The sequence below is a fragment of the Anomaloglossus baeobatrachus genome, chromosome 4 (assembly GCF_048569485.1).
Source record: "Anomaloglossus baeobatrachus isolate aAnoBae1 chromosome 4, aAnoBae1.hap1, whole genome shotgun sequence".
NCBI lineage: Eukaryota > Metazoa > Chordata > Amphibia > Anura > Aromobatidae > Anomaloglossus > Anomaloglossus baeobatrachus.
Window position 1 is genome coordinate 14396917 of NC_134356.1, and position 15999 is coordinate 14412915.

A 15999-nucleotide genomic window follows, 5' to 3' on the forward strand; every position below is an offset into this window, starting at 1 on the left:
ACAGAGAGGCTGATGCTGGAGACAGAGAGGCTGATGCTGGAGACAGAGAGGCTGATGCTGGAGACAGAGAGGCTGATGCTGGAGACAGAGAGGCTGATGCTGGAGACAGAGAGGCTGATGCTGGAGACAGAGAGGCTGATGCTGGAGACAGAGAGGCTGATGCTGGAGACAGAGAGGCTGATGCTGGAGACAGAGAGGCTGATGCTGGAGACAGAGAGGCTGATGCTGGAGACAGAGAGGCTGATGCTGGAGACAGAGAGGCTGATGCTGGAGACAGAGAGGCTGATGCTGGAGACAGAGAGGCTGATGCTGGAGACAGAGAGGCTGATGCTGGAGACAGAGAGGCTGATGCTGGAGACAGAGAGGCTGATGCTGGAGACAGAGAGGCTGATGCTGGAGACAGAGAGGCTGATGCTGGAGACAGAGAGGCTGATGCTGGGAGGAGAGAGGCTGATGCTGGGAGGAGAGAGGCTGATGCTGGGAGGAGAGAGGCTGATGCTGCAGGTAGAGAGGCTGATGCTGGCGCAGCATGGCGGATGGAGCACGTTTGGGAGTGCGCAGCATGGGGGATAGAGCACGTTTGGGAGTGCGCAGCATGGCGGATGGAGCATGTTTGGGAGTGCGCAGCATGGGAGATGGAGCACGATGGGGAGTGCACAGCATGGCGGATGGAGCACGTTTGGGAGTGCGCAGCATGGGGGATGGAGCACGATGGGGAGTGCGCTGCATGGCGGATGGAGCACGTTTGGGAGTGCGCAGCATGGCGGATGGAGCACGTTTGGGAGTGCGCAGGATGGGAGATGGAGCACGATGGGGGGTGCGCAGCATACGGGATGGAGCACGATGGGGAGTGCGCTGCATGGGGGATGGAGCACGATGGGAAGTGCACACCTCCCCCCAACACACACACATACGCGCGCACTGCACAACACACACACACACACACACACACACACACACTGGGAACCACAAACAACTGCCCTACACAGACACCCACACACACAGACAACGCTGCACACACAAATATACGCACATACCGCACAACACACACATTGCACAAAACATACCTCCCCCCAAAACACTCCACACACACACAAACTGCGCAACACACACACAACGCTACAGACACAGCGCTCCACAAACAATGCAACACACAAACAACACCGCTCTCACCCCCATCACACCCAGACAACATCCAGAACATGTACAGCCCCTACACAAACACTTGGTAACTACACACAACAACATATATATAACAAAAATCATACATGAACTACACAATACGTAAATTCTAGAATACCCGATGCGTAGAATCCGGCCACCTTCTAGTATATTATATTTCTCCTGAACCTCAGTCGGTAGATAACAGAGAGCAATAGATTACTGGCTATGATATTGGGTAGAGAAGCTGACGCTTTAGCTCGGAGGGCAGGATTAGATGCAGCTTTTACCTTCGCATCTAGTAATAAGTTGTCCGGTTTGATGTCTCGGTGAATGAAGCCCAACTGGTGAATGGCATCAATGGCCAACACAGTCTCTGCAATATAGAACTGCGTCTCCTCCTCCGACAGCGTATCCTTCTTCATCAGCAGCGTCATCATGTCACCTACAGAAACAGAGCAGAATAGTGAGTGCAGCTCTGGAGTACAATACAGGATCAGTAATGTATGTACACAGTGACTGCACCAGCAGAATAGTGAGTGCAGCTCTGGAGCATAATACAGGAGGTAACTCAGGATCAGTAATGTATGTACACAGTGACTGCACCAGCAGAATAGCGAGTGCAGCTCTGGAGTATAATACATGAGGTAACTCAGGATCAGTAATGTATGTACACAGTGACTGCACCAGCAGAATAGTGAGTGCAGCTCTGGAGTATAATACAGGAGGTAACTCAGGATCAGTAATGTAATGTATGTACACAGTGACTGCACCAGCAGAATAGTGAGTGCAGCTCTGGAATAGTGTATGTACACAGTGACTGCACCAGCAGAATAGTGAGTGCAGCTCTGGAGTAGTGAATGTACACAGTGACATAGTGGATGTTACCTCCAGGTAGGAATTCCATGATCAGGTAGAGGTTGCTTTTGTCCTGGAAGCTGTAGAACATTTTCACCACCCAGGCCCCGTCCGCTTCCACCAGTATGTCTCTCTCGGCTCGTATATGCGCCACCTATAGGTGGGGAGAGAGACTGTGACTTGTGCAGTGACTGCAGATAGAGGCCATAGACCGGTCACAGTGGGGTGTGGGGTCCGCGCTGCCCTCACCTGCTCCTTCTCCAGCATGTCTGCTTTCCTGAGGATCTTCATGGCATAGATGTGTCCCGTGTCCTTCTTCTGGACAAGTCGCACCTACAAGAGAAGTTACATCATTAGAATCTGCACAGGACAGAAGGGCCGATCATCACATATCATTACAGGCCGCACCTCCCCGAAGGCTCCTCTCCCGATCACCTTCAGAGACTCAAAATCATCCAAGCCCAGCCGCGTCCTCTTCAGGCGCAGGAACTCCGTCTCCTTCCGTGCGTGCTGCGACCGCCGGAGCCTTTTCTACAGAAAGGAATCACATTTTAAGTGAGGGTGCAGTGCTCAGTCCTGACACCAGAGGGCAGATACCCGGTAATGGAGGGTGCAGTGCTCAGTCCTGACACCAGAGGGCAGATACGGTAATAATGGAGGGTGCAGTGCTCAGTCCTGACACCAGAGGGCAGATACGGTAATAATGGAGGGTGCAGTGCTCAGTCCTGACACCAGAGGGCAGATACGGTAATAATGGAGGGTGCAGTGCTCAGTCCTGACACCAGAGGGCAGATACCCGGTAATAATGGAGGTGCAGTGCTCAGTCCTGACACCAGGGGGCAGATACGGTAATAATGGAGGTGCAGTGCTCAGTCCCGACACCAGAGGGCAGATACCCGGTAATAATGGAGGGTGCAGTGCTCAGTCCCGACACCAGAGGGCAGATACGGTAATAATGGAGGGTGCAGTGCTCAGTCCTGACACCAGAGGGCAGATACGGTAATAATGGAGGGTGCAGTGCTCAGTCCTGACACCAGAGGGCAGATACGGTAATAATGGAGGGTGCAGTGCTCAGTCCTGACACCAGAGGGCAGATACGGTAATAATGGAGGTGCAGTGCTCAGTCCTGACACCAGAGGGCAGATACCCGATAATAATGGAGGTGCAGTGCTCAGTCCTGACACCAGAGGGCAGATACGGTAATAATGGAGGGTGCAGTGCTCAGTCCTGACACCAGAGGGCAGATACGGTAATAATGGAGGTGCAGTGCTCAGTCCTGACACCAGAGGGCAGATACCCGATAATAATGGAGGTGCAGTGCTCAGTCCTGACACCAGAGGGCAGATACGGTAATAATGGAGGGTGCAGTGCTCAGTCCTGACACCAGAGGGCAGATACGGTAATAATGGAGGGTGCAGTGCTCAGTCCTGACACCAGAGGGCAGATACCCGATAATAATGGAGGTGCAGTGCTCAGTCCTGACACCAGAGGGCAGATACAGTAATAATGGAGGTGCAGTGCTCAGTCCTGACACCAGAGGGCACTCACATCGTCGTCTCCCAGTCCCTCTTCGTCCATCGCGATTTCCAACTTCTTTTGCCTGTTGGAAAGATAATGTGTGTAATGTTCCTGCTCTGATCCGGGCGGCAGCGGCTCCGGCCATCGTGTTTGTACTCATCGCACCCCCTCCCCTCAGCCACTGATCTTTTGGCAATTATCCCGCATTTCAGCATAAGAGACCCAGCATGTGACCCATGAAACTACAACTCCCACTATCCCCAGATTCTCCAGCTCTTGGAAAACTACAAATCCCATCATGCCCTGGAAACTGCTCACTGTCAGAGCATGCTGGGAGTTGTAGTGTACAGCAGGCTGGCAGTGACGTGCTATGCGCTGGGAGTTGTAGTCCAGCACCAATTTGGGGGTGGGGGCAACATGCAGTGCTGGGAGTTGGTGTGCGGCGGGGGCTGGGCGTTGTGGTGCTGTGGGGGGCCGGGCTGGGAGTTGGGGTGCTGTGGGGGCCCGGGCTGCGGTGGGGGGGCGGGCGTTGGGGTGCTGTGGGAGCCGGGGTGCGGTGGGGGGCTGAGCGTTGGGGTGCTGTGGGGGCCGGGCTGGGAGTTGTGGTGCTGTGGGAGGCTGAGCTAGGAGTTGGGGTGCTGTGGGGGCCGGGGTGCGGTGGGGGCCCAGGCTGGGTGTTGTGGTGCTGTGGGAGGCTGAGCTGGGAGTTGTGGTGCTGTGGGAGCCGGGGTGCGGTGGGGGGCCGTGCTGGGAGTTTGGGTGCAGCGGGGGGCCATGGTGCAGTGGGGGGGCTGTGCTGGGAGTTTGGGTGCGGCGAGGAAGGGGGGGGGGCGGAGGGCAGGCCGTGCTGGGAGTGGGGGGTGTGGCGGGGGTCGGGGAGCGGTGCTGGGAGTTGGGGGGGTGCAGCGGGGGTCGTGCTGTGCTGGGAGTTGGGGGGGTGCAGCGGGGGTCGTGCTGTGCTGGGAGTTGGGGGGTGCGGCGGGGGTTGGGGAGCGGTGCTGTGCTGGGAGTTGGGGTCGTGCTGGGAGGTGCGGCGGGGGCTGAGGAGTGGTGCTGTGCTGGGAGTTGGGGTCGTGCTGGGAGGTGCAGCGGGGGTCGTGCTGGGAGGTGCGGCGGGGGCTGTGCTGGGAGTGGGGGGTGCGGTGGGGGCTGAGGAGCGGTGGTGTGCTGGGAGTTGGGGGTGCGGCGGGGGTCGGGGAGCGGTGCTGTGCTGGGAGTTGGGGATGCGGCGGGGGTAGGGGAGCGGTGCTGTGCTGGGAGTTGGGGATGCGGCGGGGGTAGGGGAGCGGTGCTGTGCTGGGAGTTTGGGATGCGGCGGGGGTAGGGGAGCGGTGCTGTGCTGGGAGTTGGGGTCGTGCTGGGAGGTGCAGCGGGGGTCGTGCTGGGAGGTGCGGCGGGGGCTGTGCTGGGAGTGGGGGGTGCGGCGGGGGGTAGGGGAGCGGTGCTGTGCTGGGAGTTGGGGTCGTGCTGGGAGGTGCAGCGGGGGGTCGTGCTGGGAGGTGCGGCGGGGGTCGTGCTGGGAGTGGGGGGTGCGGCGGGGGTAGGGGAGCGGTGCTGTGCTGGGAGTTGGGGTCGTGCTGGGAGGTGCGGCGGGGGTCGTGCTGGGAGGTGCGGCGGGGGTCGTGCTGGGAGGTGCGGCGGGGGTCGTGCTGGGAGGTGCGGCGGGGGTCGTGCTGGGAGGTGCGGCGGGGGTCGTGCTGGGAGGTGCGGCGGGGGTCGTGCTGGGAGGTGCGGCGGGGGTCGTGCTGGGAGGTGCGGCGGGGGTCGTGCTGGGAGGTGCGGCGGGGGTCGTGCTGGGAGGTGCAGCGGGGGTCGTGCTGGGAGGTGCAGCGGGGGTCGTGCTGGGAGGTGCAGCGGGGGTCGTGCTGGGAGGTGCAGCGGGGGTCGTGCTGGGAGGTGCAGCGGGGGTCATGCTGGGAGGTGCGGCGGGGGTAGGGGAGCGGTGCTGTGCTGGGAGTTGGGGTCGTGCTGGGAGGTGCAGCGGGGGTCATGCTGGGAGGTGCGGCGGGGGTAGGGGAGCGTTGCTGTGCTGGGAGTTGGGGTCGTGCTGGGAGGTGCAGCGGGGGTCGTGCTGGGAGGTGCAGCGGGGGTCATGCTGGGAGGTGCGGCGGGGGTAGGGGAGCGTTGCTGTGCTGGGAGTTGGGGTCGTGCTGGGAGGTGCAGCGGGGGTCATGCTGGGAGGTGCGGCGGGGGTAGGGGAGCGGTGCTGTGCTGGGAGTTGGGGGTCGTGCTGGGAGGTGCAGCGGGGGTCATGCTGGGAGGTGCGGCGGGGGTAGGGGAGCGTTGCTGTGCTGGGAGTTGGGGTCGTGCTGGGAGGTGCAGCGGGGGTCATGCTGGGAGGTGCGGCGGGGGTAGGGGAGCGTTGCTGTGCTGGGAGTTGGGGTCGTGCTGGGAGGTGCAGCGGGGGTCATGCTGGGAGGTGCGGCGGGGGTAGGGGAGCGTTGCTGTGCTGGGAGTTGGGGTCGTGCTGGGAGGTGCAGCGGGGGTCGTGCTGGGAGGTGCGGCGGGGGCTGTGCTGGGAGTGGGGGGTGCGGCGGGGGTAGGGGAGCGGTGCTGTGCTGGGAGTTGGGGTCGTGCTGGGAGGTGCAGCGGGGGGTCGTGCTGGGAGGTGCGGCGGGGGTCGTGCTGGGAGTGGGGGGTGCGGCGGGGGTAGGGGAGCGGTGCTGTGCTGGGAGTTGGGGTCGTGCTGGGAGGTGCGGCGGGGGTCGTGCTGGGAGGTGCGGCGGGGGTCGTGCTGGGAGGTGCGGCGGGGGTCGTGCTGGGAGGTGCGGCGGGGGTCGTGCTGGGAGGTGCGGCGGGGGTCGTGCTGGGAGGTGCGGCGGGGGTCGTGCTGGGAGGTGCGGCGGGGGTCGTGCTGGGAGGTGCGGCGGGGGTCGTGCTGGGAGGTGCGGCGGGGGCTGTGCTGGGAGGTGCGGCGGGGGCTGTGCTGGGAGTGGGGGGTGCGGCGGGGGTAGGGGAGCGGTGCTGTGCTGGGAGTTGGGGGTCGTGCTGGGAGGTGCAGCGGGGGTCGTGCTGGGAGGTGCGGCGGGGGCTGTGCTGGGAGTGGGGGGTGCGGCGGGGGTAGGGGAGCGGTGCTGGGAGTTGGGGTCGTGCTGGGAGGTGCGGCGGGGGTCGTGCTGGGAGGTGCGGCGGGGGTCGTGCTGGGAGGTGCGGCGGGGGTCGTGCTGGGAGGTGCGGCGGGGGTCGTGCTGGGAGGTGCGGCGGGGGTCGTGCTGGGAGGTGCGGCGGGGGTCGTGCTGGGAGGTGCGGCGGGGGTCGTGCTGGGAGGTGCGGCGGGGGCTGTGCTGGGAGGTGCGGCGGGGGTCGTGCTGGGAGGTGCGGCGGGGGTCGTGCTGGGAGGTGCGGCGGGGGCTGTGCTGGGAGGTGCGGCGGGGGTCGTGCTGGGAGGTGCGGCGGGGGCTGTGCTGGGAGTGGGGGGTGCGGCGGGGGTAGGGGAGCGGTGCTGTGCTGGGAGTTGGGGTGCGGTGCTGTGCTGGGAGTTGGGGTCGTGCTGGGAGGTGCAGCGGGGGTCATGCTGGGAGGTGCGGCGGGGGTAGGGGAGCGGTGCTGTGCTGGGAGTTGGGGTCGTGCTGGGAGGTGCAGCGGGGGTCATGCTGGGAGGTGCGGCGGGGGTAGGGGAGCGGTGCTGTGCTGGGAGTTGGGGTCGTGCTGGGAGGTGCAGCGGGGGTCATGCTGGGAGGTGCGGCGGGGGTAGGGGAGCGGTGCTGTGCTGGGAGTTGGGGTCGTGCTGGGAGGTGCAGCGGGGGTCATGCTGGGAGGTGCGGCGGGGGTAGGGGAGCGGTGCTGTGCTGGGAGTTGGGGTCGTGCTGGGAGGTGCAGCGGGGGTCATGCTGGGAGGTGCGGCGGGGGTAGGGGAGCGGTGCTGTGCTGGGAGTTGGGGTCGTGCTGGGAGGTGCAGCGGGGGTCATGCTGGGAGGTGCGGCGGGGGTAGGGGAGCGTTGCTGTGCTGGGAGTTGGGGTCGTGCTGGGAGGTGCAGCGGGGGTCATGCTGGGAGGTGCGGCGGGGGTAGGGGAGCGTTGCTGTGCTGGGAGTTGGGGTCGTGCTGGGAGGTGCAGCGGGGGTCATGCTGGGAGGTGCGGCGGGGGTAGGGGAGCGTTGCTGTGCTGGGAGTTGGGGTCGTGCTGGGAGGTGCAGCGGGGGTCATGCTGGGAGGTGCGGCGGGGGTAGGGGAGCGTTGCTGTGCTGGGAGTTGGGGTCGTGCTGGGAGGTGCAGCGGGGGTCATGCTGGGAGGTGCGGCGGGGGTAGGGGAGCGGTGCTGTGCTGGGAGTTGGGGTCGTGCTGGGAGGTGCAGCGGGGGTCATGCTGGGAGGTGCGGCGGGGGTAGGGGAGCGTTGCTGTGCTGGGAGTTGGGGTCGTGCTGGGAGGTGCAGCGGGGGTCATGCTGGGAGGTGCGGCGGGGGTAGGGGAGCGTTGCTGTGCTGGGAGTTGGGGTCGTGCTGGGAGGTGCAGCGGGGGTCATGCTGGGAGGTGCGGCGGGGGTAGGGGAGCGTTGCTGTGCTGGGAGTTGGGGTCGTGCTGGGAGGTGCAGCGGGGGTCATGCTGGGAGGTGCGGCGGGGGTAGGGGAGCGTTGCTGTGCTGGGAGTTGGGGTCGTGCTGGGAGGTGCAGCGGGGGTCATGCTGGGAGGTGCGGCGGGGGTAGGGGAGCGGTGCTGTGCTGGGAGTTGGGGTCGTGCTGGGAGGTGCAGCGGGGGTCATGCTGGGAGGTGCGGCGGGGGTAGGGGAGCGTTGCTGTGCTGGGAGTTGGGGTCGTGCTGGGAGGTGCAGCGGGGGTCGTGCTGGGAGGTGCAGCGGAGGTCGTGCTGGGAGGTGCAGCGGAGGTCGTGCTGGGAGTTGGGGGGTGCGTCGGGGGCCCCGGTACCTGGTCTCGCGCTCCTCGTGCTGCAGGATCAGGTTGCTGTAGAAGGTCTCCAGCGTCAGTTTGGCCACGGTCACGCGCTCCCGGGTGTGGTTACTCATGGGGAAGGCGGTGGCGTTCCCGGCCGTCATCGCCATAGCAACAAGCGCTAGAAAAAAGAAAAGAAAAATATTAGTTAGTGGAATGTCCCGGTTGCCCCCGGGGGGCGCCGAGCGGCACCATCCTGCCGGGTCCTAGTAAGACAAGGCCGACCACTCAACAACTACAACTCCCAGCATGCCCTGACTACCTCTATGGTGGCTCAGACACCCCCTGCACTGGCCCCATAATACCACGAGCAGGGAGCGGGCGCTCGGCTAAGCATCTCTTTTGGGGTGCCAGCTACTGTTCTCTGCTATCAGCCCCTCCAGCTGTCTGCTCGCTGTGGGTTGAGGTGTCTGAGGGTCTGGTGTTTCCAGACAATGTAATAGGACAGAAGCCCCCCATGCGACCTGCAGCGTGAGGACATCGAAAAATACTCACACCCCCTCAAGCTGCCAGGAAAAGAAGGGGGCAACCAATATGGCCGCCTGGGCACGACTTATTCCTGGCTGAGAGAGCGCCCCCCACGGGGAGATCAGGACTACAACTCCCAGCATGAGCCACAAAAGCCTCGCTGAGAAACAAGTAACCCGGGGTCTCCCATGTGCTGCAGGACTACAGCTCCCAGCAGTACCCTCCCTCACACTAGGGGCAGTGCTGCTCCCCCACATATGGCGAGGGGCCGCGGATCGGGGGGATTCTCACACGCCCGTCTGTAGGTTGTGGCTATTTTTAGGCATTTGATGAATGAACTGGAAAAAGTGACGGAAAAAGGAAATCTGTAAATCCCCGGACGAGGATGATGAGGTGCGCGGCCCACCCCAGCGCTCTATAGAGACGGTATATAGACAGTGAGGGGTCCGAGGAGGGGTGGGCCCTACAAATCACAGCAGTCTGAGCAATGATAACGGTACTGCTGCTTAAACAAACATAGCAAATAAACAACAGATTGCACCCTGACAAGACAGGCATCCCTGAATTCTCTGCATTAACCCTTGCAGCATGCTGTCCTCAGATTACATAGCAAAATCCTGCGGACAGTTTGCCTTTAAGGGTTCTTGTACATGACCCCAGATATTCGGACTCGCACCTCCCCCTATTCCCCTCCTTCTCTCCACTCCTGGGACCCCAAACAATGTGAAAATAACCTCTGGTATCTGGACACGGTCTGCAGTGGGACGCTGGAGCTCGCGGGAGGTGAGGGGGGGGGGGGGGATGATGTGCGGCTCCACCGGGGACCGGAAGTCACAGGATCCAGGATGAAGCTCCAGAGGGGTAAATGTGAAGGTGGGGATCAGAGCACCCAAATCTGAGCCCGTCTCCTCCTGCACACAGGCCGCCATCTGCACCAGTCACCCAGTCTGTATCACAGCGCACCCACCCTACAAGCTCCTCCCACCCAGTCTGTATACCAGCGCACCCACCCTACAAGCTCCTCCCACCCAGTCTGTATACCAGCGCACCCAGCCCGCAAGCTCCTCCCACCCAGTCTGTATACCAGCGCACCCAGCCCGCAAGCTCCTCCCACCCAGTCTATCACAGCGCACCCAGCCCGCAAGCTCCTCCCACCCAGTCTATCACAGCGCACCCACCCCGCAAGCTCCTCCCACCCAGTCTGTATACCAGCGCACCCACCCCGCAAGCTCCTCCCACCCAGTCTGTATACCAGCGCACCCACCCCGCAAGCTCCTCCCACCCAGTCTGTATACCAGCGCACCCACCCCGCAAGCTCCTCCCACCCAGTCTGTATACCAGCGCACCCACCCCGCAAGCTCCTCCCACCCAGTCTGTATACCAGCGCACCCACCCCGCAAGCTCCTCCCACCCAGTCTGTATACCAGCGCACCCACCCTACAAGCTCCTCCCACCCAGTCTGTATACCAGCGCACCCACCCTACAAGCTCCTCCCACCCAGTCTGTATACCAGCGCACCCAGCCCGCAAGCTCCTCCCACCCAGTCTGTATACCAGCGCACCCAGCCCGCAAGCTCCTCCCACCCAGTCTATCACAGCGCACCCAGCCCGCAAGCTCCTCCCACCCAGTCTATCACAGCGCACCCACCCCGCAAGCTCCTCCCACCCAGTCTGTATACCAGCGCACCCACCCCGCAAGCTCCTCCCACCCAGTCTGTATACCAGCGCACCCACCCCGCAAGCTCCTCCCACCCAGTCTGTATACCAGCGCACCCACCCCGCAAGCTCCTCCCACCCAGTCTGTATACCTGCGCACCCACCCCGCAAGCTCCTCCCACCCAGTCTGTATACCAGCGCACCCACCCCGCAAGCTCCTCCCACCCAGTCTATATACCAGCGCACCCACCCCGCAAGCTCCTCCCACCCAGTCTATATACCAGCGCACCCACCCCGCAAGCTCCTCCCACCCAGTCTATATACCAGCGCACCCACCCCGCAAGCTCCTCCCACCCAGTCTATATACCAGCGCACCCACCCCGCAAGCTCCTCCCACCCAGTCTATATACCAGCGCACCCACCCCGCAAGCTCCTCCCACCCAGTCTATATACCAGCGCACCCACCCCGCAAGCTCCTCCCACCCAGTCTATATACCAGCGCACCCACCCCACAAGCTCCTCCCACCCAGTCTGTATAACAGCACACCCACCCCTCAAGCTCCTCCCACCCAGTCTGTATACCAGCGCACCCAGCCCGCAAGCTCCTCCCACCCAGTCTGTATACCAGCGCACCCAGCCCGCAAGCTCCTCCCACCCAGTCTGTATACCAGCGCACCCAGCCCGCAAGCTCCTCCCACCCAGTCTGTATAACAGCACACCCACCCCGCAAGCTCCTCCCACCCAGTCTGTATAACAGGACACCCACCTTCAAGCTCCTCCCACCCAGTATATATAGCGCTGACTCTCTGGTGTAGCAGCAGTACCGCCCCTGGTGAGTCGCCGGGCGCTATAAGAAGCACAAGCGTGAAATATAAAGGGAGATCACAACACATATTAATGAATGACTAGTGGGGGCTGATGATGGACACCCCCATAGAGCAGCAGTAAAATGTAGTCACCCTGAACACTACAGGTCCCATACACTTCTCTGAGAGTGGCCCCTATGGTAAGATTTGGGGTTACACAACAGTGAAATCAATCATGATCCCCAATTCTCCACAGTGAGGCCCCGCGGGATCATAGACAGAGCTCGGCCAGCACATTCCCAGAAGTGACAGCGGCCGGTGACACTGCGAGGTGACGTCACCGACTACAGGACAGTGATAAGACAGGCCACAGAGTGACGAAAACACCCAAGAGAAGGACAGGAAGGAGGTGCAGGGCCAGCGGAAGCAACTATAATACTGCCCCCCATATACAAGAATATAACTACTATAATACTGCCCCCCATATACAAGAATATAACTACTATAATACTGCCCCCTATGTACAAGAATATAACTACTATAATACTGCCCCCTATGTACAAGAATATAACTACTATAATACTGCCCCCTATGTACAAGAATATAACTACTATAATACTGCCCCCTATGTACAAGAATATAACTACTATAATACTGCCCCCTATGTACAAGAATATAACTACTATAATACTGCCCCCTATGTACAAGAATATAACTACTATAATACTGCCCCCTATGTACAAGAATATAACTACTATAATACTGCCCCCTATGTACAAGAATATAACTACTATAATACTGCCCCCTATGTACAAGAATATAACTACTATAATACTGCCCCCTATGTACAAGAATATAACTACTATAATACTGCCCCCTATGTACAAGAATATAACTACTATAATACTGCCCCCTATGTACAAGAATATAACTACTATAATACTGCCCCTATGTACAGGAATATAACTACTATAATACTGCCCCCTATGTACAAGAATATAACTACTATAATACTGCTCCTATGTACAAGAATATAACTACTATAATACTGCCCCTATGTACAAGAATATAACTACTATAATACTGCCCCCTATGTACAAGAATATAACTACTATAATACTGCCCCCTGTGTACAAGAATATAACTACTATAATACTGCCTCCTATGTACAAGAATATAACTACTATAATACTGCCCCTATGTACAAGAATATAACTACTATAATACTGCTCCTATGTACAAGAATATAACTACTATAATACTGCCCCTATATACAAGAATATAACTACTATAATACTGCCCCTATGTACAAGAATATAACTACTATAATACTGCCCCTATGTACAAGAATATAACTACTATAATACTGCAACCTATGTACAAGAATATAACTACTATAATACTGCCACCTATGTACAAGAATATAACTACTATAATACTGCCACCTATGTACAAGAATATAACTACTATAATACTGCCACCTATGTACAAGAATATAACTACTATAATACTGCCCCCTATGTACAAGAATATAACTACTATAATACTGCCCCCTATGTACAAGAATATAACTACTATAATACTGCCACCTATGTACAAGAATATAACTACTATAATACTGCCCCCTATGTACAAGAATATAACTACTATAATACTGCCCCCTATGTACAAGAATATAACTACTATAATACTGCCCCCTATGTACAAGAATATAACTACTATAATACTGCCCCCTATGTACAAGAATATAACTACTATAATACTGCCCCCTATATACAAGAATATAACTACTATAATACTGCCCCCTATATACAAGAATATAACTACTATAATACTGCCCCTTATATACAAGAATATAGCTACTATAATACTGCCCCCTATGTACAAGAATATAACTACTATAATACTGCCCCCTATATACAAGAATATAACTACTATAATACTGCCCCCTATATACAAGAATATAACTACTATAATACTGCCCCTTATATACAAGAATATAGCTACTATAATACTGCCCCCTATGTACAAGAATATAACTACTATAATACTGCCCCCTATATACAAGAATATAACTACTATAATACTGCCCCTATGTACAGGAATATAACTACTATAATACTGCCCCCTATGTACAAGAATATAACTGCTATAATACTGCCCCCTATGTACAAGAATATAACTACTATAATACTGCCCCCTATGTACAGGAATATAACTACTATAATACTGCCCCCTATATACAAGAATATAACTACTATAATACTGCTCCTATGTACAAGAATATAACTTCTATAATACTGCCCCTATGTACAAGAATATAACTACTATAATACTGCCCCTATGTACAAGAATATAACTACTATAATACTGCCCCTATGTACAAGAATATAACTACTATAATACTGCCCCTATGTACAAGAATATAACTACTATAATACTGCTCCTATGTACAAGAATATAACTACTATAATACTGCTCCCTATATACAAGAATATAACTACTATAATACTGCTCCTATGTACACGAATATAACTACTATAATACTGCTCCCTATATACAAGAATATAACTACTATAATACTGCCCCTATGTACAAGAATATAACTACTATAATACTGCTCCTATGTACAAGAATATAACTACTATAATACTGCTCCCTATATACAAGAATATAACTACTATAATACTGCTCCTATGTACACGAATATAACTACTATAATACTGCTCCCTATATACAAGAATATAACTACTATAATACTGCCCCTATGTACAAGAATATAACTACTATAATACTGCTCCTATGTACAAGAATATAACTACTATAATACTGCCCCCTATATACAAGAATATAACTACTATAATACTGCTCCTATATACAAGAATATAACTACTATAATACTGCCCCCTATATACAAGAATATAACTACTATAATACTGCCCCTATATACAAGAATATAACTACTATAATACTGCCCCCTATATACAAGAATATAACTACTATAATACTGCTCCCTATATACAAGAATATAACTACTATAATACTGTACTCAGATTGGAGATGTAGAGGATATTGGCAGTGATTGTGGTACTACTATGTTATTACACGCACTCGCCCTGCGCTGACCCTTGTGCACACATTACGGGGAGGGGATTGTGCCGCCTGAGTTACTAAAAAAAGTCACTTTCGGTTAAGAACATGAACCTGTAGATAGGAGCGATGGAAGCCGCAGAGCGTTATTGCAGGCAGGTGTATATGTGCACGGTATATTGCAAGTATATATATATATATATTATATACATACACGGTATATTGCAGGCATGTGAATATGTGTACGTACAGTATATTGCAGGATGGATATATATATACACACACACACACACACACACACGCACGGTATATTGCAGGTGGAGATATATAGAGATAGAGATAGAGAGATATATATATATATATATATATATATATATATATATATATATCTCTCTATCTCTAACTATCTAGCTATCTCATATATATATATATATATATACACACACAAGATACGTATATACACACACGCGTGCTGAGCGGGCAGACGTGCGGTCACAGCCCTGGTGTTTGGGGTGCGGTGCCGCAGCCTCGTGCCTCGCTGGTGAGTGTGCACCGCGTCATTATTACTGTACTGCGGTGTAAACATTGTGCTGCCACATGGGCTGAGGATAAATACTCACAGGTGAGCTCGTCAGCGTGTGTGTGTGGCCCTTTAAATATTTAGCCTGCTATATAGTGGGGTTATTGGGCAGAGACCCCAACAATCACCCTGCGGAGGATTCCGGCACCTGCTCCAGTGACAGCTGGGGGTCTGTGACAGTGTGTCAGGATGTGCAGAATACGGAGACCATAACAATAAAGTGTCACTAGTCACTGACAGCAAGCAGCGCTCCTGAACATGACTGGAGCGTAATACAGGGGTACGCGCAGAGCAGACATATCGCCGGTGCTCTCACCTTCTCTCCGGGACCCCCGGGGCTGACGTCCTCCCTCTCCGGTCTCCACACTCCGCACTGACTGAGCGCAGCCTCCTCCTCTCGCGACAACTGCGCACCTGTCCCGGCGACCCCGCCCCTTTGTCACACCCGCAGCCTGTGCGCATAGACACGCCCCCTCCACCCCTGCCCTGCGCGGGGTGGTTCAGTCCAACCACTAGAGGATAAACAGCTTTCATCCCAGCTCCTCAATAGCATCCATTTTTCTGTAGTCTACAGTGGTTAAATTATAGTTCATCACCGGAAAAATAAGGACATAGTTTACAGCCTTTTTTTTTTATAGATTTGACGTGACGTCATTGCGTTTGTAATTTCTACAGGTAGGTGAGTATTCAAAAACCGCATAACTTTATTGAGACGAAATTTACAAACAGTTTTCATCAATGCTCCTCTCTGGCGTCCATTTTTTTTGTAGCCTGCTGTCATGGAATTACATTGGTAATCACCAGAAAAATGGACTCCAAAATGGGGACATTATGTAAAGCTTATATTTTTGTAATAAATTTGATCTGATGTTATCTTGTTTGTAATTTACTTATTCTCTGCTGCTGCAGGTAGGTAGGTGAGTATTCAAAAACCGCGTAACTTTATTGAGTATAAGTTTACATTGTCTAGATAAGCAG

The 15999-nt window shown here is 55.8% G+C and overlaps 1 protein-coding gene across 2 annotated transcripts in view; it reads right to left on the reverse strand.

The window, feature by feature from the left end:
- The window catches only part of LOC142302582 (serine/threonine-protein kinase 38-like), a 33087-nt gene extending 17627 nt beyond the window's left edge, over window positions 1-15460 (reverse strand). For both annotated transcript variants that reach the window (XM_075343685.1, XM_075343684.1), the window contains exons 1-7: window positions 15338-15460; window positions 8399-8543; window positions 3568-3619; window positions 2428-2550; window positions 2269-2352; window positions 2050-2173; window positions 1452-1606 (exon numbers count right to left, since the gene is read on the reverse strand). In XM_075343685.1, the coding sequence (XP_075199800.1) occupies window positions 1452-1606; window positions 2050-2173; window positions 2269-2352; window positions 2428-2550; window positions 3568-3619; window positions 8399-8532 (672 nt within the window). In that variant the 5' untranslated portion in view covers window positions 8533-8543; window positions 15338-15460. The remainder of the gene's footprint in view (window positions 1-1451; window positions 1607-2049; window positions 2174-2268; window positions 2353-2427; window positions 2551-3567; window positions 3620-8398; window positions 8544-15337) is intronic.
- Window positions 15461-15999: the final 539 nt, after the last annotated feature.